The 25,400-nt window shown below is 34.2% G+C and overlaps 3 protein-coding genes across 3 annotated transcripts; all 3 read right to left on the bottom strand.

The window, feature by feature from the left end:
* Positions 1-1,425: 1,425 nt before the first annotated feature.
* On the bottom strand, positions 1,426-5,121 carry LOC143446313 (cytochrome P450 2U1-like). Its single transcript, XM_076945903.1, has 9 exons — positions 4,823-5,121; positions 4,580-4,725; positions 3,934-4,036; positions 3,729-3,838; positions 3,475-3,596; positions 3,163-3,278; positions 2,909-3,053; positions 2,413-2,576; positions 1,426-2,220 (listed from the first exon to the last, which is right to left on the bottom strand). The coding sequence occupies exons 1-9, from the start codon at positions 5,102-5,104 to the stop codon at positions 1,903-1,905; spliced, it is 1,506 nt and encodes a 501-aa protein (XP_076802018.1). The 5' UTR covers positions 5,105-5,121; the 3' UTR covers positions 1,426-1,902.
* A 3,105-nt stretch (positions 5,122-8,226) lies between these two features.
* On the bottom strand, positions 8,227-12,783 carry LOC143446093 (cytochrome P450 2J6-like). The gene is made up of 9 exons (XM_076945582.1): positions 12,497-12,783; positions 12,260-12,405; positions 11,824-11,926; positions 11,640-11,749; positions 11,390-11,511; positions 11,125-11,240; positions 9,779-9,923; positions 9,009-9,172; positions 8,227-8,840 (listed from the first exon to the last, which is right to left on the bottom strand). Exons 1-9 carry the CDS (start codon positions 12,770-12,772, stop codon positions 8,523-8,525), a joined length of 1,500 nt encoding a protein of 499 aa, XP_076801697.1. The 5' UTR covers positions 12,773-12,783; the 3' UTR covers positions 8,227-8,522.
* Positions 12,784-17,755: 4,972 nt separating this feature from the next.
* Positions 17,756-22,970, bottom strand: LOC143446092 (cytochrome P450 2J6-like). The gene is made up of 9 exons (XM_076945581.1): positions 22,514-22,970; positions 22,281-22,429; positions 21,368-21,470; positions 21,121-21,230; positions 20,437-20,558; positions 20,169-20,284; positions 19,802-19,946; positions 18,883-19,046; positions 17,756-18,617 (listed from the first exon to the last, which is right to left on the bottom strand). The coding sequence occupies exons 1-9, from the start codon at positions 22,787-22,789 to the stop codon at positions 18,300-18,302; spliced, it is 1,503 nt and encodes a 500-aa protein (XP_076801696.1). The 5' UTR covers positions 22,790-22,970; the 3' UTR covers positions 17,756-18,299.
* Between the last annotated feature and the right edge of the window lie 2,430 nt (positions 22,971-25,400).

Below are 25,400 nucleotides of genomic sequence, written 5' to 3'. Positions count from 1 at the left end.
AATTTTCCGTAACCCTTGAACTTGCACTGGATGTTCACATATCCAGTATATTCACAAGTAAAACAAAGCGTTTGAAAGTATACAATAGAGTATTACAGTGCTACTGCATATTAATGCACAGATAGTTTAGAGCAAAAACGTATCCTATCGATGAAGGTTATACTTTACGTCTAATTGTACAAATATAGAATTTTAAGTGTCAGTTTATACATAGGAAGACTTTCAACTAAACTCTACCCAAGTCTGGCGCTTACATGAACTAGAATGTACATGCGGTACCCTGTGTTTGAAAAACACGAAGAAATGTTAAATCAAAGGTATGCATAGGTATCCAGTTATCGAAGCATAATGCCGATTAAGACATGCAAACACATCAAAAGTGGCGAGGCTCTTTCATGGATCATTTTACACACTCTGTTGACTTTTCTGTCCATATTGTTTTATCTGTTGCTAAAAACGACGAAAAAATTAAGCCAAAAGAGAGCTTCCAAAAGCAACAACATACAACCAATGCTCAATATCTACAACTAGTTGCACTTTTGTTTTTATCCAATATACGCAACAGTCATATATCTTCACAGCTAAGAACGTATCGTACAACTCCATTTCTTACAGTTTTAAATCACTTTTTCTCGAGCCTATTTATCACGTCTGTCTAGGGATTAAATCAAAGCTTTCTTGAAGTAGGAATCGCTATGTAGTGAATCGGCCGCCTGGAAAAGTTCATCCCCCGTCTACAGCAGTAGCTTCACATTTCTTATATCCTTCCTTAAATCTATATTTGGGAGTAAATTTTTTCAGCCTTAGTGATGAATTTTGCTAAAGAAATCATTACTCTGAATATTTTTATTTCATTTTCTTCAATTCGTTTGTGCGAGCGGCGTTTCTAGTTTCTACACATTGTTTCTCCTGCCAGATCTAAAGCATGAGACAGGCTAAATGTCGACGCTAACAAACTCTTCGAGCTGTCGTTAATTTCAATGATTTCATCACGTAACGTAAAAATTTTTGCCTTTATCCCGTTTTCCTTTTTGCCGTCACAAGAAACCTATTTGAAAGTTTTTGTTTTTCACAGCGTAAATTTGTACAGGTTGATAATAAAGTATATTTTTGTTCATTGTGACTGAATTTGTACAAATATTTTTACCAAAAAAAGCATCAAAGAAATAAAACAATGTTGACCATTGATCGCTTTGGAGTCTACTCTGACCAAACTAAATTGCAAAGGGGTAAAATTTAAAGTAATGTTCAAAAACTTTACAGCTATATAGCGAAGATATATGAAATCACCAACGTTTTATGGCTAAGCAAAGCTTTACTATTTTCAGATCGCCAGGTAATAACTTATTGATTTGGATAAAATCAAAAATTGTTATTTTTCCCTTAAGACTCATTTGATAGTCATTTGATACTCAAAATTTGATGTTCGGATTTCGGAATGTTTATTAACGTTTATTTACAATCTATTTTAGAAAAAACAAAGACTGTAAGCGATTGGTTATTAGTTTTAAACAATAATTTTCTTTCGGTACTTTGCAGAATTTACGACATAGGCTGTAACTGGTTACCTCTTATGCGACCAACGTTTCACACGCTACAGGCTAAAGCAGTGCCGGTAAAGATAAATTAAACAGCAGCAGTATACATTCTATGTACAAGTCAAAATTTAATATGCAGCTATGATAAAGAAGCTGAAGCACGTCACCATCATTTCTATAATTATCAATAATTGGACAAACATAATGTTTCCTATGTCATGCCGTGAATTTACATAGAGCGTTGTGTAGCGACGATATATTATTGATTTACTTTAACGATGATGCGCGTAAATCCTAAATTAAAACACAAGCGGAACAAATATTCTAAACTGTTTTAAGTGAGTGCGAAGCAAGTATCTGTGGTTCACATTTGCTTTGCCACCAATCGAAAGGAATGAGGGATGAACCCCACTCCCTTGACGCCATCATCAATGTCCGGAAGCTCTTTCGCTTCAGGATCCGGTAAAAACTCAAACTTTTGGACCATGGAGACCAAAAATAGAAAAATTTCCATTCTGGCAAGTTGCTCACCCAGGCAAAAACGAGGACCGACCGAAAACGGTATCACGTGACTTGATGACACAAACTCCCCTTTCTCATTGATGAAACGTTCTGGTTTAAAAGTTTCAGGTTCTTCCCAGTATTCTGGATCGTTGTGTACTGCCCATATATTTGGTGCAACCTACAATCATGCAATTAATATAATACCTAATTACTTACAATATTACAAATTTATTTTAAATTTTAGACTAACTTACTATTAAACAACTGTTGAGTAAACGCAGTAAACGGTTTGCTACAAAACAACATGTTACGTTCCATCCGCTTTCATATTTTCTTTAAAAAAAATTAAATTCTAATGTTATATACTAACCAGCGTGTTTTTAGGAATAAAGTAACCGTTCAATTCAGTATCTTCGTTTGTTTTATGAAAAACACTAAGTGGCGCTAATGTGCGATATCTCATCAGTTCATGTATGAAAGCACATGTGTATGGCATGCTGCTTTTGTGGGACATGCTAGCAGTACCCTCGAAACCTGAAACAAAAAACTTTATGAAACTCTAGCTACTCTAGCAAAACTGGAAATTCATGGAGGTGCGTATTTTATACTTAACTCATATCGCTAAACTGCCATAAGAATTGAAAACCATTGCAAATAGCTAAGATGTAAACAATATTTTAAAATTTTATTGTGTAGATATAACCTAATGACACTTGAAATGTGAAGTATGTAGTTTACAGTTGTACAAACGAAAGTTAACTTGCTTAGTAGGCCTATATTACAGGCCCGACCTCGTATGACCAGTAATACAAAGGAATACATAAATGTAAAGTATAAATGTAGGCTGAAAGAAAATTTAGACTTACCAATGACATCTATGATTTCCTTTCTCATTTTTCTCTGAGATTCCGGATAATGCAGTAGGCAGAGCAGTGCCCAATTTAAAGTGCTTGATGTGGTTTCGGTCCCAGCAAGAAACAGTTGTCGAATATATTCAAGAAGTTGATGACTCTGCATGTTAATGTTGTACCAAGCCATTCAAACCAAGCAATTGCATAACGTCGCTATTAACACATGGGTCTTATTGAATTTATAAGTTATTTATGTTGCCGGAACCTACCGAAAAATCCTGGTTGTCTCCTTTTTTCATTTCCTTTAGAAATGTGTCGATAAAATCTCTCATATTTTCCTTGTCGTAGGACTGTTCGTGTTCATCGATTATATTTTGTAAAAATTCTAAATTGTTTCAGATTGATATTTTGTTGCATGACCGCTATATCGTACAGGCGTGCATACAAGTCAAACAACTTAGAAATATTATTTGTCGACTGATATTGTTATATTATTTGTAAGATTAATATATCATAGATTATATATTAGATTAATAATAATATAGCTTTACTACTGGCAAAGCAGTCAATCATAGACTTACCGTGGACAAAACGGAGCTTACTGAAAATTCTAGACACTAAGAAGGACATGGGTGGAATTTTGGCCAACCAAGGCGCTACTTTAGATATGAGTATGGTAAATGCCATGAGCTGATCTTCAAAACTGAAAAAAGTGTGTTTGTAAACGGTGTTTCTTGGTTGGCTGTACTTTTTACATCGACATCTTTTAAAAATATCAGAACATAGTCCAATATACAAGTCTGTAACTTACAGCTAAATATTGGTATAAACTTACGGACTCAGCAGTTGATGCATAACCTCTTCAAAATGTTTATCATCATAATCAAATCGTTTTCCAAGTATCACGTCACAAATATTGTTAGATATGGCCTTGTGAAGAATATTCTGCAAAGTGCCAGAAGTTCTTAAGATAGGCCTATACCCTAGTAACCTAGTGTATGGCAAGGGTGCTAAAAAAGAAATATTTGGATAATAATTACAGAAATGTCGAAAGCCTTGCAATTCTCCGATCTGATAGCTTCGTTCAGACAGGCAACTTCTTCAGAGACTCGACTTTCCATGCTTTTCTTTCCAACGCCGAATCTTTCAAATAATTACACAACATGTGGCATATATCATATAGTCACTTACGCAATGTCACCAAAATATAAAGGACATGTTTGTACATTTGCTAAACTACAGCAAAACGATAAATTTAGGAATGAATTTAGAAGTCTTTTAAAGGGCGTATAATGCTTCACAAGTGATGAAACAGAGTAAGCTCCGCTCAAGTTTATTTTGCAAAAATCCGCCATTAGAACTACTGGGGTTAGGATGTATAAATAGCTAAAAGGCCAATATTTTTTTATTAAATTTTGTCAAAAAACAATAAAAACAATACTGTATTCCGTGAATTTTTCTCAAATAACGGGCTATATGGGCCGATATGCCTGTTTTATAAAATCTAGTCTTTTATGTTGTTGAGAGATCTGATTATCCCAATGACGTGTAGAGGTTTACAGCAGTTAAAATATTTTGCATTTGAATCCAAATTTCAACGGTTAAAAATTGTTTAATCGACATCAAGATAATTGTGTAAAGTTACATTCGCTTTGTATCTAGACATTTAAGTCTGAATTAACTTACCCACGAAGTGTCATCAAACCAAACTTTCTTTGCGATTTCCACAAATCACCATAATCCAACGTAGCTATTCCTCCACCTTTGGTGATTTCGTCAAGAAGTTTTAGATGTGGACGTCCAGAGAATGTTGCCTGCTGCTTTACCAAAGCCTGAATAAAAACAATTCAATCTAACACGTATAAAAGTAAAATCTTTGCATCAGTTCTTTACGTATCAAAATCATTTGATTTTAAACTGAATTCTGACCTGGTTAATGGACTCAAAATCATTGAGCACCAATATATCGCGCAAACCCAATCGAACTGACATGATCGATCCATAAGTGTTCTTCCACTTTGCTAGTGTCCGTTCCATATATTTGCCAACATAAATTGACACTCCGAACAGGGGAATTCCTCTTGGACCAGGAGGTGAATTTGGTGGACGACGATACCAAAATATTAAAAGCACCACCGATGCTATTAAAGCGAGATGTGCGATAGGTTGGGTAAAATCAAACAAGTCGAAGTTGTAGCCAAGTATATTCATTTTCAAATAGTCTACTTACACCTGCAATTAATGATAAAATGCGAGATTGTTGTAATTATAAGCATTAAGCTTATATCTATACCGGCAAGTTAACAAACATATTTTTGAAACAATTGCTATTTGCGCATACGCAAGTATTATCGCAACCTTCCTGAGAAGTCAAGCTCAATTCAGCTTGTTTAAGTACCTTAACGGGCCTTTATATAATTATGCTTTTTATTGCTTGGCCTTTCTTCTTATTTATCATCCAACTCTTTTCTCTTTATTTGTGACCTTTTACCTACATAAGTATGGCGTGGTGAAATTCTTCACTAAAAACGTCATGATTTTGTGCCCTTTGTCCTACTTAAACATCGACGCTTTGATCAATTACACAAGAGTGTACAATCGGTTTAAAATCTTCTGAAATATTGCAAGGCATTAAAGTTTGTTTAATTAGGCCACATGGTATTTTAAGTAACAAAACAATTTAGGATATGTAAAACGTTCACGTTTTGCAATGTTTACAATACCCGCTTGTGTTACGACCATGGCTGTAGGTCGCACCATATTCAACTGGAAAACAACTTTTAACAGAAAACGTCATTCAGAAATGTTTCTTACAATTAAAAAAAAATTACAAAACGATATGTATAGTGAAAATTAATTTGTATACCTATTTAGTTGCACTTGCTCAAAACGCAATCTGCTTAGGCTATATTATAGCCTATATATTCTATATGATACAATAGGCTATTGATTATGATGGCAAAAACAGCAACATAATGTCTCATCACGAAAGAAACAAATACCAAACAACACTTAACCATTTAACTACGGTTCATAAAAGTTTCTTAAGTGATCTTTTTATATGGTAACGTTTTGGGATGAACACTGCACTACTAGACGTATAACCAGGGTTGCCATCGGCCTGGACTCAAAAGTAAGAACGACTAGGAAGCGAAAGAAGAATAATACTTTAAACAAGAGAATCAACTTAAAAAAGAACGAGAAAATATTTGCAAGTTCTTAATTTTGTTATCTATTTGATACAAAATGGCATACGAAAGGTACCGAAATGCCCAAAATAAGAACCTTTCTCCTGAAAATAAGACAAAAATAAGGACGCAAGTAATTAAGGACATTTCTTAGAAATAAAAACAAAAATATTTTCTAAGACACAGACCTTTAAAATAAGGACAAATCTTAGAAATGAGGATAGTATGGCAACGCTGCGTATAACAGTAACATCCGTCAATGTTACATGCAGACTCGGCTACTTCTGTCATTCCTCAGTCGAGTGAGATGGATGATGAAGTTGATGCTGTTTCGCGGTTGTTTCTCGATACTGACGAATCTCATCTCAAGACGTGAATAATTGCTGGTTAGAAGTTGTCCTAGGAATGACTTGCATATTGGTCAGATAAACACATATTACGGTAATTTCCAGTTGTTTTAGTAGATCGACTGTCTAGGCCAGTGATTCCCAAACTGTGTGCCGCGGCACACTAGTGTGCCGCCACAGATTCTCAGGTGTGCCGCGAATCTTATTGGAATTTTGGAAAAGAACTGTATAAATATTTAAAATAAGGCATGCAGACAAGCATATGCGACTTAAAAGCTTTCTAGCTGCTTCAATAGCTGAAAAATAAGCACATGTGACGATGAAACCAATTATGGCATTGTCGATAGAGTAGGGTAATTTTTTAAAGCAACATTTCTTCTCTTGTAAGTGTGCCGCGAGCGTTTTCTAATTTTTCTAGTGTGCCACAAGCTGAAAAAGTTTGGGAACCACTGGTCTAGGCTGATAGCCCGACATTTTAACCTGGTCACTTCTAGTGCTACATTTGAGTACTGCCTTAAAAAAACTTGGTGTGTCTAATAGAGATTCGGTCCTTTTTAAACACAACTTGCCCAAGGGAAACTAGTAATGTAAGTATAGGACACGCAACCAAATGTTGGCATTGTAATGTAATTAAAGCAATGATTGCGACGATTACGTCACCATGTGACTTGCGGAAGATGGTACAAAGTTTTTTTCTAGGGATCTTGACCAAAACCTATCCCACAAGTTAAAACGATTTTCTTTAGATAAGCTTTGGTTTCGCCAATGCTACGTTTTGGACACCTTGCTAAAACGACGTGCTTTCGTGTCAGAGAAAAACACACATTACCTTTGCCCTACTTAGGCTTTGAAACTTTTTTCCTGTTTATGTTGGGATCATTTGCATTGTCGGTTTGCTCTCCAAGTACCGTATGTGTTTTTGCGTTGTTGGGTTTATAGCAATAGCAATAGCACGTAATGGGAGTTAATTCTAATAACTGTGTTTACTCTCTCGCTTATTAAACTATTTTTGGCTATTTAGGTCAGGTTAACTTCAACAAAACGGCGGAGATAAAACACTAAGAAGCAAAATGTAATGTACCTTTGAGTATTCTTTTCGTGTTTTAAATTCGCTGGGAATTAGGTTTTACTTTCCTTGCACCTATATATATGCTTTCCTTAATGTTTTATGTGAAACAAAGTAGGCAAATAACCGATCATGGCTTCTTGCAGTTAGATAGAACTCCAACTTGCTTAAAACGTGGTGGACGTGCTGCATTATATACAAACTAAATGCGTCATACGCGCATTTTTTGATGCAGTCCATTAATCCGGCGCAGTTGCACGTTACTGCTAAATGGAAAACCGTTTATGTTTACGTTTACAAAAACTTACTAAAAACTCTCCTTTCGTGTGTGGAAGATGGTATAATTATGTTGAGATGTGTTGAGGATTAGTTGCTATGCAAAGAAGGCAATTTTTCATGATGGGTACAGTGCTTAGCGTTTCGCTTGAATTAACTTATTAAAACTGCATTCAAAAACTAAAAAGTAATGTTTCACCATAACATCCCGTTTTAAATAAATGTTTCTTTCAGAACAAAAATCACTTTCACAAACCAGGCAAATATTTACATTTATGAAAATTCTGGTTTGGTATTTGTAAGCTTGGAAAAATTTGTTTTCGTATTTTTCAATTTTAAACATTTTAATTTGGTTTTTTCCATACTGATATTTTGACGTCTAACTTTTTGAGATTAAATGGAGTGACAACTTAGTAATATCCTGCCTGGATTTACAACTGCATGGAAAAACACGTGTTAGAATTTATCCACTGTATATATTGTACCAAAATTGTAAATATGGAAAAAAGCATTATACAAACTATAGAGTATAGACTATAGAACACAAAATCTCTTTGAATGAAAGGGTAAGGATATACGTGATCAAAGATATTTGTTGAAATTTAATAAACGTTTTATATCTTTCGATTTTTCAGGAACAAGCCACCAGAAAAACGAATTTTGTATTTCTCCTTACTTTCCTAGTGAATGCCACCTGCCAATTGAATGCCACCTGCCAGGCAATATAAAACTTTTGGGCACAAGTTCACGGTTCACATTTCTTTTGCCACCAAACAATAAGGATGTGGAATAAACCCGGTGCTGCTGACGCCATCATCAATGTCCGGAAGCTCTTTCGCTTCAGGATCCGGTAAAAACTCAAACTTTTGGACCATGGAGACCAAAAATAGAAAAACCTCCATTCTGGCAAGTTTCTCACCCAGGCAATGACGAGGACCGACCGAAAACGGTATCACGTGACTTGATGGCACAAACTCCCCTTTCTCATTGATGAAACGTTCAGGTTTAAATTTTTCAGGTTCTTCCCAGTACTCTGGATCGTTGTGTACTGCCCATATATTTGGTGCAACCTATATAATCAGTTAATGCAGTGCATCTTTTAAAATCGTTTCACATTATAACCTAACTTACTATTAAACAAATTTTGAGTAAATGGTTTGTTACAAAATAACATGTTACCTTACCATCCACTTTCATAATTGCTTTAGACAAAATCAAATTCTAATGTTTATACTAACCAGCGTATTTTTAGGAATGAAGTAACCGTTCAATTCAGTATCTTCGTTTGTTTTATGAAAAACACTAAGTGGCGCTAGTGTGCGATATCTCATCAGTTCATGTATGAAAGCACATGTGTATGGCATGCTGGATTGGTGAGACATACTAGCAGTACCCTCGCTACCTAATTATATAAAAAAAATTATCAAAAGTACAGTCAAACTGATTTTTTAAATGATGATTATATTTTATGGATGGCAAACTGATATCCATACTATCATTATCATGGTGTATGGGTTTGGAATATTTATCTTATAGGTCTCTTGGACTGAGAAAATTTTTTACACGACTTGTACGACAATGATACTTTACCGACTGAAGCCCATTAGTCTGCAAGATTATTTGACAAATACTTATTATAATTAATCGTTTCTTTAGATTTTAGGTTGTCCAATCTCAATCTCAAACCAGTTCCAATGGAAGCATATGATAAGAAAAGATTTAAAGCTTCTCAACAGTACAAGTATATAAATGTTGATACAATACTATAATAATTTATACATACTTTATCTGATGTCGTATGTTTGGAAAAAAATATATACTTCAACTTACAGCAGAACAAATACTTGAAAGAAAAAGAAGGTTTTCGACATTGTGCATTTCAATTTCTACAATTTCTACATTTCAATTTCTACAAAGATGTCGAAACCATGTCGGCAAACACATATATGAATATACGCTTAAGGCCTAAGTCCTAAAAGGTTCTGCATGAAAATGCGTATAGTAATACCTATTACACATAAAATCTCTTTCCTCAGTTTCTTCTGAGTTTCAGGATAATGCAGTAGGCAAAGTAGTGCCCAATTCAAAGTGCTTGACGTAGTTTCGGTTCCAGCAAGAAAGAGTTCTCGGATATATTGAAGAAGTTGATTGTTCTGAGTAAGAACATAATGTATCAAACTTTGTAAGAATACCTGGGGTAAGACTGTATGCTTGCAAATCATATACTGAACTATATACTTCCCTTGGGACCTTCAAAATAATGACTAGAAAGTAGATAGGCTGATACTGATACAGCGGTTTGAGAAACTCAGAATTGAAACTTACACGAAATATCCAGTATATAGCCCGATAGTTTGTAAAGTTTGAGCAAATTCATTTTATAAAATGCTTTCTATTAGAAGGATGAAAACGTATAGTTTAGTTATTTGTAAAAAAAATTTTTTAAGTATAAATTTATAACGCAACAACATCTAAAATTATATAAAGTGTCTATACAAAAGTAAAACTATTCAAGTTTATGGTGACGGACTAAAGACATTTTTAATAAACAAATGGACAGAAAGTGATGTTAACAGAAGTAAAGTAACAAATCCTATAATTTTGTTTTTATGCAGCCTATTATAAAACTTCTGCTCTAGAAAACAAAGGTGCGAGCAGCAAACAAAAAAGGTAACTTGGCCCAATACCAATTTAACTATATACGACCATATGTAAGTTGCGGTTTGTGGAAAAAAACATTATAGTTTATTGTAAACCGTTTCTTACAAAAATAAGTATTTTTTCAATATTACATATGTCACAGGAATATTTTTACGCACTTGTTTTAGAAACACTGCATTTTAATGTTATATAATCCAATTTTTTAAGGCACTATTTTGCGGTGTAGTTTGTTATAGCATGGTAATATTTTACTGTTGTGGTGCTTGTAACCCTTTTTATCGTTTTTAGCATATTGTAGATGTAGATACACGTACACGGTTTACGCCTTTACCCACAATTCCCCCTGAGGAATTTACGCTGCCCGCAACTTTAATCTCACACCCTAATGATAATTAATTAATTGATTACTCTGTGGTTTGTTGGACAAAAGTTTTTTTTACTGGTCATTCTACGTTTTGGTTTAATACAAGAAAGACGGTTGTTTTTATTGAAGGATTGTAAATACCTTTGTTTTTATTCTGCACACGTAGAGTTAAGTAAAGGAATGCTAATAAAAGTTGGAAGAGCATAAGCGGGCTAATTGACTAGCTGTAAAAGCGGAAAGTTTCCTGGCTAAAGAAAATCTTGGTTACACATATATATAAAGTTATTGTATTCGCGTATTCAATTTTAGTATGCTTCCAAGATACTTACCGTAAAATCTTTATCTTCTCCATTTTTTATTTCTTTTAGAAAAACATCAATAAAATCTCTCATATTTTCCTTGTCATAGGTTTGCTCATGTTCGTCAATAATGCTTTGTAAAAATTCTAAAGTTTTAAAGAATAATTTTGTGGTACATGATGACAGTAAGTTTGGAATACGTTTGAAGAAAGCTCGATAAATACGGTTCATTGCCATTATTTAAGTAGCTTGGTGCTGAAAATTGAAAAAACTTTCAAATATATACAGAACTTACTGAGGACATTTGAGAGGTCTCTACTAATTCGCAAACACATAAAAGAGATCGGTGGAACTCTCCTTAACCAGGGTGCCATTAAAATTAGGCGAAAAGTAAAAGCCGTAAGTTGATCTGCGAAGCTAAAAACAGTTTTCGAAATTTTCTTACCCTTTTTATCTTGTTACTCTATACTTATTACAATATTTGAAATGATAGTATAACCCAAAAATTTATTTGTATATCTTTGTCTATTCTTATAGCCCTTTACCCTTTCAACAATCGATGCAAAATTACTTCAAAGTTTTTGTCATCATAATCGAATCGCTTTCCGAAAATTACATTGCAGATGGTGTTAGATATGGCCTTGTGCATGAAATTCTACAAACACGAATTTTTGAAAAAGTATAAACATTTTGAATAACAATGATGTTGAGACCAAGAAAATGAATTACCGAAATATCAAAAGCTTTGCCATTCTCCGATCTGATGGCTTCGTTAAAACAAGCAAGTTCCTCCGAAACTCGACTTTCCATGCTTTTCTTTCCTACGCCAAACCTACGGAAATATCACAGCTTTAATAAGATTGTTGCACAAAGTCATCAAAGGAGACTTTTACTCATATATAACTAAAAGTAGTTAGTAAACGATGTTCCGGAGAGCCATGTGATATACCGAAATAGTTTAAACGTTTTAACACTTGAAATGCGGTAGATCAAACTACAACTTCAGCATAAAACCGGCATTAAAATAAAGGGTGGTTTGCTAAATTTCTGAATAGTTGACTGGCAAAATGCTTCCTTTGTTATAGTCGACAAAGTAAAATAAAAAAGTATATCTAAGTGTTATAAGCACAAGTTATACGGTATATAAGCACTTATATATACATACCCACGAAATGTGATTAAACCAAATTTCCTCTGCGACTTCCAGAATGGACCGTAATCTAACGAACCTATTCCCCCTCCTTTGGTAATTTCTTGTATTAATTGTATTTGCAGACGTCCAGAGAATCCTGTATGCTGCTTCACCAAAGCCTGATTGATAGAAAATCGCATCTGACCAATGCTAGCAAGTGCAATTTCGAGAACATAATCACGTACAAAAGAAATTCAAATAATAACTGACCTGATTAATCGAATTTAAATCGTTGAGCACTACCATATCGCGTATACCCAATCGAACTGATATTACGGGACCATATACTTTTTTCCATTTTGCTAACTTCCGTTCCATGTACTTTCCAACAAAAGGGTACACCCCGAACAAGGGAATTCCTCTCGGACCAGGAGGTGAATTTGGTGGACGACGATACCAATATGTGAGAAGCAGCACCGACGCGATTAAAGCGATCTGAGCCGCAAGTTGCGAAAAATCAATCGCAAAAAAGTTATAGCCAAACATGCTTATTTCTTATACCTGCAAGTTATTTATTATATTAGATAATTGATAAAAAATCATTAGTACAGTAAAAAACCTAACTCTTAATTCATCGACTCAAATCAGTTACACTGCGGCGCTGCATTGCAGGCCGTTGAAATACTCTTGGATAGCAAAACTTTAACAAACTGACAAGAAAACTCCTTGCCATTACTTTACATATATTTAATTAAGGCGGTGAAACGTATATACTACAGTGTCAATAACAACGATCTTTCTAGTTATAAAACTAATAACCTATACAGCGTTCTCTCTACATTGCCTAAATCGCCGTAGGCAAGTTTTTTCACTTTCCGTAATGTGGTGTTATTATTCATAACCTCAGAAAGCTTTCATTCATAACCTCAGAAAGTTTATAAAGCAGGCATGAACGATAGTAAAGGATATGCTGTAAGTTATAATGACAGAGATGCGTGGAAATATCAAAATAAAAATATTTTGTATAAAAATATTCTCTATAGTGGTTAAGTTGCATATAACAAACACATCTGTATTACTCGTCACTTTCCTAATTTCATGTTGCAATGGGAAAAACTAACTTTTCATATACTTGTCCCATCGGAAAGTAGCAAGCAACTCAAAATAAACTTGCTCGCATAAAATATTAATTACTTGTTACCCACTACATGGCTACATGCCTGCATCAATCCTGCAATTCGACAGTAAAATAAGTACTTCGGTAGACTCTTTAGCTTCGAAGATAGAATTCCGATTAAACTGAATACTGTTGGATAAAACTTTGCCAGATTTAGTAATTAATTTTCTGAATTAATTTTAATTATAAGAAATGTTGCTCCAGACCTAAACTCACGTAAGCTGTTTTGAAAGTATATTGTTTATCTAACAAACCACCCATTTCCTTTTGCTAATCGAGCTTCTCTAAATTTGTCATCACCAAAACAGCACAGGCAGTGAAAGTAATTGCAAAACTTTTTTAAATAAAAGGAAACTGGTCTAGTTAGCACGTTCCTGATCTAAACTCTCGGTCGTTACTGCGTGGAGATAGAGATAACATTTGGATAGCTAAGTTGAAACCGTACTGTTTTATTTATTTTATCCGTTCAATGAAGTCGTTCTCCGCAAAGTTTCGCTGTGGCCCGTAGAAATGTAGGCTAGCTAAACCTGTATTAAGATACTTGTTTTGACAAGTATTGAAAAATTATAAGCAAAAGGCAATTAACAATAAGCCACTTGCCCGACGGGTATGTAAGCTTATAGGCTTTAAGTTACTTGCCCGTTACAAAATGTAGTCTTCTCGGACGATCGAAGCACGGCTGAACTCTTTATATAGTAGTTAGTCAACTCTGCTTGCACAATTATCTGCATACCACGTTTTGATGACTGTGAGTGCATAATTAGAGCATTCATTATAATGAATTGACACAACCTTGCCTGCATCAAGTCTTGGTAAGACGTTTTCAGTATAACGATAAATTTTTGGACACCATACTATACCAATGTACAATGGATACGATATATTTTCACGAGATTGTTATGCAAATCTACATAACTTTCATGGACAAAACATCAGTACCTTTTCGACAACGTAAGTCCTAAACGAATTATTCTTTCTATTTTAGCTGCTGTCATAAAACTTTTACTCGTTTTTTTTTTCAAGCTTTCAATTGCGTTAAACGCATTGAATGGATTTACATGTACAGTAGTAACTAGTAAATAGGCCTGTGAGAAATTGCCTCACCTTTCTCTTTGCTTACAGCCTTACATGCTTGACTTACTGACCAGCTTGACTAAGTAATTTTACGAAATGGATAGCGTCATTGTGTTCAGGGTTTCTTCTATTTTTACATCGGCTATAAACCGGCTCGTGTGAAAGTGTGATTTAAAAAGATTTGACAACTAAACAGAACGTCTTATAAGTTACATATATAGCCGCTGAAAATAGTTAACCAAAAGCTGTTTTAAAAGATAGGCCTACATCACGTATAAAGGTTATACTTGAAGACTTGGGTTAGAAAGTCTAAAACAACGTCATTAAAGGTTACACTACTTCACCAAAAGATTGAAGTTGGGAATTCTTTTGCTGTGTTCCTTCTTGGTTAAAATCAAACGTTTAACATAGCAATTTAAAACCAATCTAAATCTGCCTTGTAAACTAAATCTATCTTCTATTTAACCCTATAAAAGTAAAATCAACTTTTGATTGACTACATTGTACAAAGACTACCATTTCTCATAACTTAACTACTTATCTTTAGTATTAGCTTATCTTTAGTTTAGTAGACTAATCACTACATTTCAATAAAATGGAAATTTTAAAGAAATTATATAGTTTCTAAACTTTTTTCCAGAGTCGCTGTTCTGAACACCGAGGAAGGAACATAACATAGACAATTTATTGCTGGAATGCACAGGTATTGCAATCTATTGCTGGGCTGTTTAAATCTGTACTACCTGTACTTTGACATGAAAATCTGTGGATGTAATTATATTTCTGCGGCATTCGTTTTTATTTCTGTCTAGTTTGTAATTCATCTTATCTAGTATTGCAATTCCTTGATTTATCGCTGTTTGTTTTTTCGCAGTTCCTTGTTAAGCTGATAGTTAAATATCATACAACATACAGTAACATAAGACTAAACCAAATTACGAATATTTTTGCATCAAAAAATAACTTGAATTTAACCACAAACAAAATAAAATCAGTGGTTTACAAATCCTTTCTCTTAACATAATCGAGTGTTTGAAAAACTGGATGCGTCGCTAACGTGCAATGAAGTGTTATAGTCACTTCCCCTGCGTGCTTTGTGTGTCGTAGCTAAGCACACAACAAGCATGACGTAACACAGTATAAGGAAATGAAGAATAGCTCATAAACAGCTACATACACGTTGGCGCTTTGCATGGTAGGACAATAAATAATCGCAAAGAGTATATTATTTTAAACAACCGTGACTTTAAAGTAAGCAATGTAACTTTTCAGTATAAGGCAATTGTTATTATTATTATTATACGTTTGAACGTTAATTTTTTCCATTTCACCAACACTATGTTCAACTGTCAACCACGAAACAATACTTGCCCTTTGCTGTGTTTTCAAGATGGTTTGTTTTATTTCATGAAATTTACGGTGTCCTTTTGTGTGCTCACATTCTTTAATATAGAGCTATTTTTAGCGTTACAAAGTTTGTAGCATTTGTCTACAAACAAAAACATTAAGGGAGCGAATATGCAACGGGTTTGGTAAAGTTTAACGAATAAAATGTTTTGTATTTTTATAAACGAAAAATGTGTGTTCTTCATTTTTAATTCAATTGCCATTTTCGAGAAGAACTGACGAAGTTCCAATTTTTCAAAATTCACCAAATACGGCAAAGTATCACATATACTGCCTTTACCTTTTATAAATCAAAGACTGATCATTAGGGCAAGTTTTCGCAACTTTTGCAACTTTTTTTACAGCTTCCGGCAGCTTCCTAAATACTCAGAATTTATGTAGTATGATGTTTTAAGCTGTTTGTAGGAATTTTATATTGCAACTTTTTGCAACTTTTTTCTATCTTTCATGCAACTTTTTACTGCAACTTTTATTAAGTATTGCGCAAAATGTAAAGGAGTGATTTAAAAAACATGCTATAAAACTATTTGGGGGGTGGGTTATCGCTGTTTGGCTTTTTGTGGAAAATTATTTCCGCATTGCGTTATTTTCTTGCTGCGTACCGGTAAAAAATGTAATTTTCGGCGGTCTCAGAAGACGGTCCGTGAAATGAGAAAGTAACAAATTTGCCAGCTCTGCAGGAGCTGACAGCGATATGCTGTCATGTAGGTTTCAAATCTATAGAACATAAAAATGTATACATGATCGATTGTATAGCGAAGAAAGAAACGGAACAAGCAGACACCCTGCAAATCTTAAACTGTTGGGTTATACAACAGAACCTTTCGAGTATTTCATACCCTAATAATTTTAAAAAACTTGTGCATAAATGCAACTTTTTACTGCAACTTTTGTTAAAATTAAATGCAACTTTCTCACGATTTTAGTGCAACAAAAACTTGCCCTACTGATCATGCTTACTATAACTATGGAATGTAATGAAATTAATTTTTATGCAACATATAGGCTAAGCATTCATTACTTCTGAATCCAAAATTTTTTTTTTATCGTATGCTGTGTTCTACCCAAGCCAATATTTTTATTGGTTTTGCTTGTACAATTTTTGGGTTAGAAGCAATTGTTTGCATTTTTTCAACAAAAAAAGGATTTTTTTATACTCAAAAATGTAGGCATGAATGAAAGTCTAAATTCTCAATAAATAACTTTGTTATGGTCAGTAAGCGTCACAGCAGAATTATTTTATATAGGCTACGCAAAAAAATAAAATTCCAAAAAAGCACGTATTTCCTATCAGTCAGTACTAATCAACAGCTAACGTCACGTTTTGAATAAGTAACTTCGCAACTAGCAATGGCGGAATCCGTTTCAAAGTGGGTAGCTCCAGTTTAGGTCACCAGCTTGTAATGCAAAATTCTAGATCCGAGCTTTTCTGTAAGTCTGCCTTTGTTTAACGTGTTTGGTTGTTAGAAGTGCATGAAGGGACCAGGTTTTCTCAGTACAAAAGTGGAAAGCCCGTAAGCCCACCCGGACTCCATGCTCCGCTATCTATGATTACAACCGCTAATTAACTTCAAGCTAGTATGTTGTCTATTTCGTATTTTATTCGACGTTTCGACTGGAATCTCTGAACCGAGCAGTTCTTCATACAACACTTTGCAATCAATCTCATCAACTTCGACCTACCCTGACCATTATTTCGATTTAGCATGTGCAGTAGCTGGCATTGTGAAATATAAAACTTAGAATTAACTAAATTTCCAAAAAAGGAAAAAAACCTTGACCTACACCAAGATTATATTTAGATTACATATATATTGAAACAGCAGCATAGGCTTGTGTATAATACTCTTACGTGAATCACGCAAGACATGCAAGTTTGTGTAACTTTCATTCATGCATGTTTCATACAGATATTAATTCTCATAAATTGATGTTAAAAAGAACAGTAGTAAGAATTTGTCGACTGCAAACCGCGTTAGTGAGATAGTACTTGGCATATGTATGCATAACTCTTTAACACTCATGAGGTATAATAAAACTTGGCAACATAATCTCATTAGAAATTGCAAGTAGAAAACACCACAAATTACTGGGCTTGTAACTAAAACGACTTGATTCACAAATACTCATATTGTAACCAACGGTGAACTAAAAAGTACTGATGGTTTGCGTTGTGTTGTGTCTTCCAAATAATTATAAACCTTTGTCTTATTTGGAATGTTTTACCTTTAACAACAACTAAAACGACATCGAATTCCCTCTAGTAAACCGCTGGTTACAATTGCAAGTCGAATTTTACAAGGTATCTGATTAGGTTATCAATTACAATCATTGAACATTTTAAATCATTGCACGTCTATACAAAAGTTATTCACAAAAAGCAACATCTATTTGCAGAGTCCTCAGGCATCAAGTTTATATTTCGTTTGCCACCAAACGGTAGGGATAAGGAACAAATACAAGGGCACTAACACCATTGTCAATGTCAGGAAGCTCTTTTGCTTCAGGATCCGGTAAAAACTCAAACTTTTGGACCATTGAAACCAAAAACAGGAAAATCTCCATTCTGGCAAGTTGCTCACCCAGGCAATGACGAGGACCGACCGAAAACGGTATCACGTGACTTGATGACACAAACTCCCCTTTCTCATTGATGAATCGTTCAGGTTTAAATTTTTCAGGTTCTTCCCAGTGTTCTGGATCGTTGTGTACTGCCCATATATTTGGTGCAACCTATGATTCAGTTCGTAAGTCAACCACTAAGAACATGGTGAAAATAACATACCTTGTATGAGGGCAAGTAAGACAGAGTTTTTCCAAAAAAAGGTCACATTAAAAGTGTTTTGATTTATTGTTGTGATCTTTTGCTTTTGTTTAGCTCTTACTTCTCGTTTTATAATAAACAAAAAAATGAAAAAATTGAAAATTTAACCGCAATTATATTTCCTGAATAAAAGTTGGTGGCTCATATTATGCATGACATGACGTTTGAACTCACAATCGTGTTCTTGGAAATAACGTAGCCATTCAATTCAGCATCTTCATTTGCTTTGTGCAAAACACTAAGTGGTGACAATGTACGATATCTCATCAGTTCTTGTATGAAAGCACTTGTGTATGGCATGCTGCTTTTGTGCGACATGCTAGCAGCGCCAGAACTACCTGAAATTAGCAATCATTCGTCAAAAAATTAATGATTAGCCCGGAATAAACTGTGGTTTTTAAAATGGCAATCAGTGGTATCCAGCATTTTTGTCGCATGAATTTGTTGATAAAATGCAGGGTGTCTCAAACATGTGGTTGAGAACACACTTTACGGAATGGAATTGCAAACATCAATAAATGTATGAAAGAAGTAAGCTGATATTATGAAACATAGCGATGAGCCCATGACCAATGGCAAAAAAAAGTTATAATGATTTCAAGCAAAGTAATGAGAAGGCTTTAGAAATTAACGAAAAATTTTCAATACTTGAGATAAACTGGTAATTTTTTTTAAAGATTTAAATTAATCCCGGGAATAAATTAATTCTTTTAAAATACATTCCATTCTTGGAAGTCTGTATTTTGATGGAGTCCATTTTTAACAAGGCCAAATTTAGTTTAGAAAATCGACAAACCAGTGAATCTAACTTTTATTTCTAACTTTTATTTATGGGAAAAGAACGCAGAGTTCATCACAGAGTGAAACCCAAAACTGATTGCGAGTTACAACAACTTACATAAGTTGTAACCTTATCATTGCCAAGACTGGCACTGGATTGTTGTTAATCAGGGTGTTATAAAGGTAAAAAATTACTTGAGGTCAGTACATATCAATTTCTAATCCAGTGATTTATGAAATGCTTTTAACTCCACAGCCATGCTAATGATAAGCAAGTAGTGTTGAAGATCAAATAAAGAACTGCAAAGATTACCTATCACATCAAAAACTTCTTGTCTAAGCTTCCTCTGCGCTTCTGGATAGTGTAGAAAGCAAAGAAGAGCCCAATTCAATGTGCTTGTTGAAGTATCAGTCCCGGCAAGGAAAAGCTCTCGAATGTAATGTATAAGTTGATTGATCTGTATCACAGGTCTATGTCAAACTTATTAAATAAACGAAAAAGTCAAGCCCATTAGCTGAAATAGATAGAGTAACTAAGTAGATCAATTTAATAAATAAAAAGAAATTAGAAACACATAAAAATTAAAGGTTACATGTTACACAATAAAACAATTTCATGTTGAGCACACAAAAACACTCAAAAAATACCATGAATGCATCGCATTGTTTTAGAACTTTACCGTAAAACTCTTGTCTTCCCCTTTTTTCATTTCTTTTAAAAAACAATCAATAAAGTCTCTTAAATTTTCTTTGTCAAAAGTTTGCTCATGTTCATCAACAAGGCTTTGAAGAAACTCTACACAAAGAAATCGTCACATACCAATGAGACATATTTTGCTCTTTAGATGTCCTTTTAGATATTATAAAAACAACAAAAAATAATAATACTAACTACAAATTTATACCTAAAAACATACATAAATTACTAAATCACATTAAGAAACTTACTGACAACAATGGAAATATTATCTATATATCTTGCACAAATCGAGGATATTGGTGGTACCCTCCTTAACCATGGTGCCAAGAAAAGAACACGTGTTGTTAAAGCGATGGCTTCATCGTTAAATCTGAAAAAGTTTTTTTTTGCAACTGCACAATTTCCTGCATTTCTTACTAGGTCTATCTATTATTATACTACAACAATTTTATTCTTTTAAGTTTAAATAATTACACACATGTTTTTTATAAAAATATAAAATTTTGTGACCATGCTGGTTTATTATGTTTGCAACTTTATATGTATATGTTGCATACATTGCAACTGTAAGGCTCAGGCCTCAGGATACGCTTAACTTAGCATGCTCAACAAGAAATGACAAAAATTGGCGAGACACTGACTACTGAAACTACATATGTATAAATATTGCATAGGAATTATGAAACTAATAAACTTTGCACATGTACAGTAACAGAAATAATAAAATTACTATCAAAAGAGATTCACAAGCAATAGGCAGAAAAACATGCGTCTTTGCAAATACGGAGATACCTCTACTAGTGTGCATGTGAATAGACTTGGCTGGTTATGCTTTCATATGTATGCTTTTATTTTCACAAAAAAGGCTGGGTATGCTGATAAACGTTCTGCTTATAAAAAAACATTTAAGCCATATATTAGTCAAGACTTACTCTGTCAGCAGCATATGCAAAGCTTTTTCAAAGACTTTGTCATCATAATCATATCGCTTTCCAAAAATGACACGACAAATACTATTAGCTACTGCCTTTTGTAGAATAATCTGTAGAAGGGAGTACCCTGGTAAATAATGCTTGCGCGTGCAAATGAAAATTGCATATGAGTGAAACCAGGTTTACAGAAGATATAGTACATATATATATCCAGTAAATGGCAACAGTGCACAACAAAACAGAATACCGAAATATCAAAGGCTTTTCCATGCTTTGATCTGATTGCTTCATTTAAATAAGTGATTTCTTCTGAAACCTGACTTTCCATACTTTTCTTACCGACACCAAACCTAGATATAAATTCAGCAAAAGGTATAGTGGATGGATTTTCACTGTTATAAAATGAAAATGTTGTGTACCACTAAAAATTCAAATTAAGTAGAGTTCAGCTAAAACATAAAATCTAACAGTAGTCATAGCTTATACGATCCACAGACATTGGATCCAGCCGCTTTTTGGAGCCAAATCTCGTGGAACGGAATTTCTACATACTAATATAGTGCAAAATACTTTGCTTAGCGGATCCACGACTCCGATTAGTGGATCCGTTACCAACGTCTGGCCCCGTAGTAAAATGTTAAATTGTAGTAAAAAATCTAGCAAAATGCCTTTCCCCAGCTGTTGTAACATCTCTTTTCACCTAGTACAAGAGCACTTGCGAAAGACTTTCCCTACGTGACAAGCAAATCTAATTATGATTTTTTTAAATGCTTTCTATGTTTTTTTTGAGTGATTAATGTGTTCTTTGACTTATTTTGACGTTCATATACAGTACATGATTAACAACCATGCACACTAAGCTTGTTTGATTCATATGGAGACATAAAGTAGATCTGCCGTTTATTGGATCCGCCAATTATAGGATCCATTTCTCCTGGAATCGAAGAGGATCTTATAAGCGGCGACTACTGTACAACTATATACATCATAAATTCATATTGGTATGTGGTGTTCAGATAATATATACCATACAAGTACAAAATTTGTTTTAATAATTACATTAGCACAATCATCGTAACATATCTCACTTGAAACCAACAATATTCACATAAAATATCAATAATCCATTATATATGTAGGTATGAAAACGAAAATCATACCCACGAAGTGTAGTTAAACCAAATTTTCTCTGAGACTTCCAGGTGGGGCCATAATCCAATAGGCCTATACCAAAATCTCCATTACATGCTTCTTGAAAAAGAGAAGACAAAGCACGCCCTGAGAACTTTGTAGGTTGTTTCACCAAGGCCTGGTTAAGAATGAGATCAGAATTGGCATAGTAGTGAAAAGTGACATTATTTGACTTGTTGTATTTACTTACATTATAACTAACCTGGTTAATAGACTCCAAATCATTTAACACCACCATGTCATGCCTACCCAGTCGAACTGAAATTATAGAACCATATGTTTTCTTCCATTTCGCCATTGTTCGTTCCATATACTTCCCGACAAATGGGGCCACACCCAACAAAGGGATTCCTCTGGGACCTGGAGGTGATTTTGATGGACGTCGATACCAATATATTGAAAGTAGTACTAATGCCATTAAAACAATCTCTACTACAACGTAGGTTATGTTTTCTGAGGCCACGATGAAATCAAACATGATTATTTTAAATAAAATCGATGCAAATATTTGCAAGCTGGGTAAAACACAAAAAAATTAGTTATTAAAACAGACAGGCAATAAAATTATTTTATTCATTTATATTTAATCTAAATTCATATTACAGGTATTACTGATATCAATGCTTTTGATTATTATATATTATTGTGTTCTAGCTACAGATTTGTTAACACCAGTGTTGTAATGACTCAAGTCATTGATTTAACTTGTGAAAGTCAAAGTTCAAAATAGCTCAAGTCATGGTATGACAATTGTGATTTCAAGAAAGACGGGCATAAGTAACAAAATCATATATTTTTCTAAAAAATTACAACTCTCTGTGAAAAGTGATAACAACACTAATTTGTATACAGGCGGTATGACTTAATACTTTGAACCAATTTAATGCAAGTCCGAATAGTTACCTTAGAATAATTTTTAAGTAAAAGTTATTGACTTGATGCGAACCACAATTGAAAATGATTAGACTTGACTTGAGCTAGAAAAAAATAACTTGATTACAACCTTTGTTAATATTGTAGCCAAAGTGAATTTGACTTACAGCTAAAGTAGACTAGACTATATAAACTCCTAAGTAAATTGACTTGTTTACAATTTCAACTGTACGAGGTGTAACTATCATAATATGAGACTAGGCTATCATTGCACAAGTAAACGGTTTAAAGTATTTTTATTTTTCAATAAAGCTTATTCCTTCTCTGCAGCAATCAGAGTGTTCTTGTGGTCAAAGCAGTGTAACAAATACCTTAGTTTCCAAACAATTTGCAGACTTTAGACCAGTGCTTCTCAGCCTTTTTTTGCGGCGACCCAAATATTAAACATAAATTAATAGCGATGCTGAGGCGACTCAATTTTTTTACCCAAAATTTGGGTATTTACAAATATTTAGCCTTGACTCGAACGTAGCTTATCTAAAGTCTAACAGCAAATAATCATCTCCATGCTTCTTCACTTGTGTTTCCGCAACAGTGCACTATTAAGTCAACGAACAGTCAATATGCAATGAATAAGAGTAAGGTGCTCAGTTATCGGATGGCTTTGTGGACTAGTTTAATTGGCGACGGCGACCCAAACCAATCAAATGGCGACCCACTTTTGGGTTGCGAAGCGTGGGTTGAGAAGCACTACTTTAGGGCTTAGGCTGACAGGCCTAGGTATGGAAATGCCTAACTACCTAAAACCTACCAAATTAGACGTCATGAATAACACGGTCCAACGTCTTTAACTTTTGGGGGAAATTCCCATAAACAATCATGAAAATGCTTGTTGCAAGCATATAGAACACTATAAGTTCTTTTCATTCTATTCTTTTACTATAAATATTTGTACTATTTTACTATAACTATTCGTTCTTTCTTTTCGTCAAGCTAACTAAATTCATTATGGGAAATAATATTTTACAGACTCACAATGGTTGGTCACTTGAACGCACGACAGCAGCTCATGAGTTTTATAAGTGGAAGGGCTGCAGCTTAGTTGGCACTTTCAAATCTTATGATATTTATACATTTTCAAATAAACGAATTGAATATACTGAATAGAATGGACCCTTTCCAAGTTACTTTCTGGGTGGAGAGATATTTTCAATCGTCTATACTTAATGATGGAAATTTTCGACTTGTTTTGATTCTTTTTCAAATTGCAAACGTTTAGGCATCGGATTGTAACGATTTCAATCAGGTATTTACTATGCGGTATTCAGGTATTCATGCGATTTACTAATGATTGCGCGGACCATTTGAGTGTTTACTGCTAATTTTTAAATAATACTCTAACACCAAAACTCTAATCTTAGAAATACGTATAAGCCTCTTTTACAATTATAAGAACAATAAACATAGCAAGATATAGTAAATTCAACAAAGTTTTTACTTCACGTCGACATTTCCACCCCATTCGTCTATTTTCCGCTCATTAAAATGGTCTAGACTCTAGAGTACAGGAATTGTTTCCCATTCCAATGGTTGAAAGTATGCCTTTGTGATAAATATATCAATTAATGTAATATAAAATTGTTTACGACATAGAACTCTCAGCTATCGAATCAGTGAAGCATAACACTGCGTGACGTAATCGATTGTTCCCCTGTGCGTGCATTTTGATTTATTCAGTCCTTTTTGGTTTTTACGTCAATGCCGCAACATGTCTTTGTGCTGTTGCTGTCACAATGTTCTACCTTGATTTATTCGTTCAATGAAACTTCAATAAAATCATATTATACAGTTGTCGAGGTGTACAATTGATTCTAAGATTAAGAGAAGCGAAACAACGACCTGAGACTCATTTATTAATTATCGAGGACATTAAGCAATTCTACAGACAAACTTTGTAATTGAAGTGGTCGTCCTTACAGGCTAAGGAACGATAAACAATCATTTCATTACACCTTTCTTACCTTAGAATATGATATATGCCTTTGAAATGGGGAGAATTTTACTTCGGCACAAGTATGGTTTGTGAACCCCATTCGTCTACTTTTCCGCCCATTGAAATGGACCTGCTTTCAGCAATGCGGTTTCCCACAACCATATTTTTGCCAAAGTAAACATCTCCCCATTCCAAATGCATATGTCTTACTCTAGGATAAGAA

This window comes from Clavelina lepadiformis, chromosome 2, assembly GCF_947623445.1.
Source record: "Clavelina lepadiformis chromosome 2, kaClaLepa1.1, whole genome shotgun sequence".
In the NCBI taxonomy this organism is placed as follows: Eukaryota; Metazoa; Chordata; class Ascidiacea; order Aplousobranchia; family Clavelinidae; genus Clavelina; species Clavelina lepadiformis.
The sequence above is the reverse complement of the archived record's forward strand: the minus strand, read 5'-3'. Positions and strand labels throughout refer to the sequence as shown.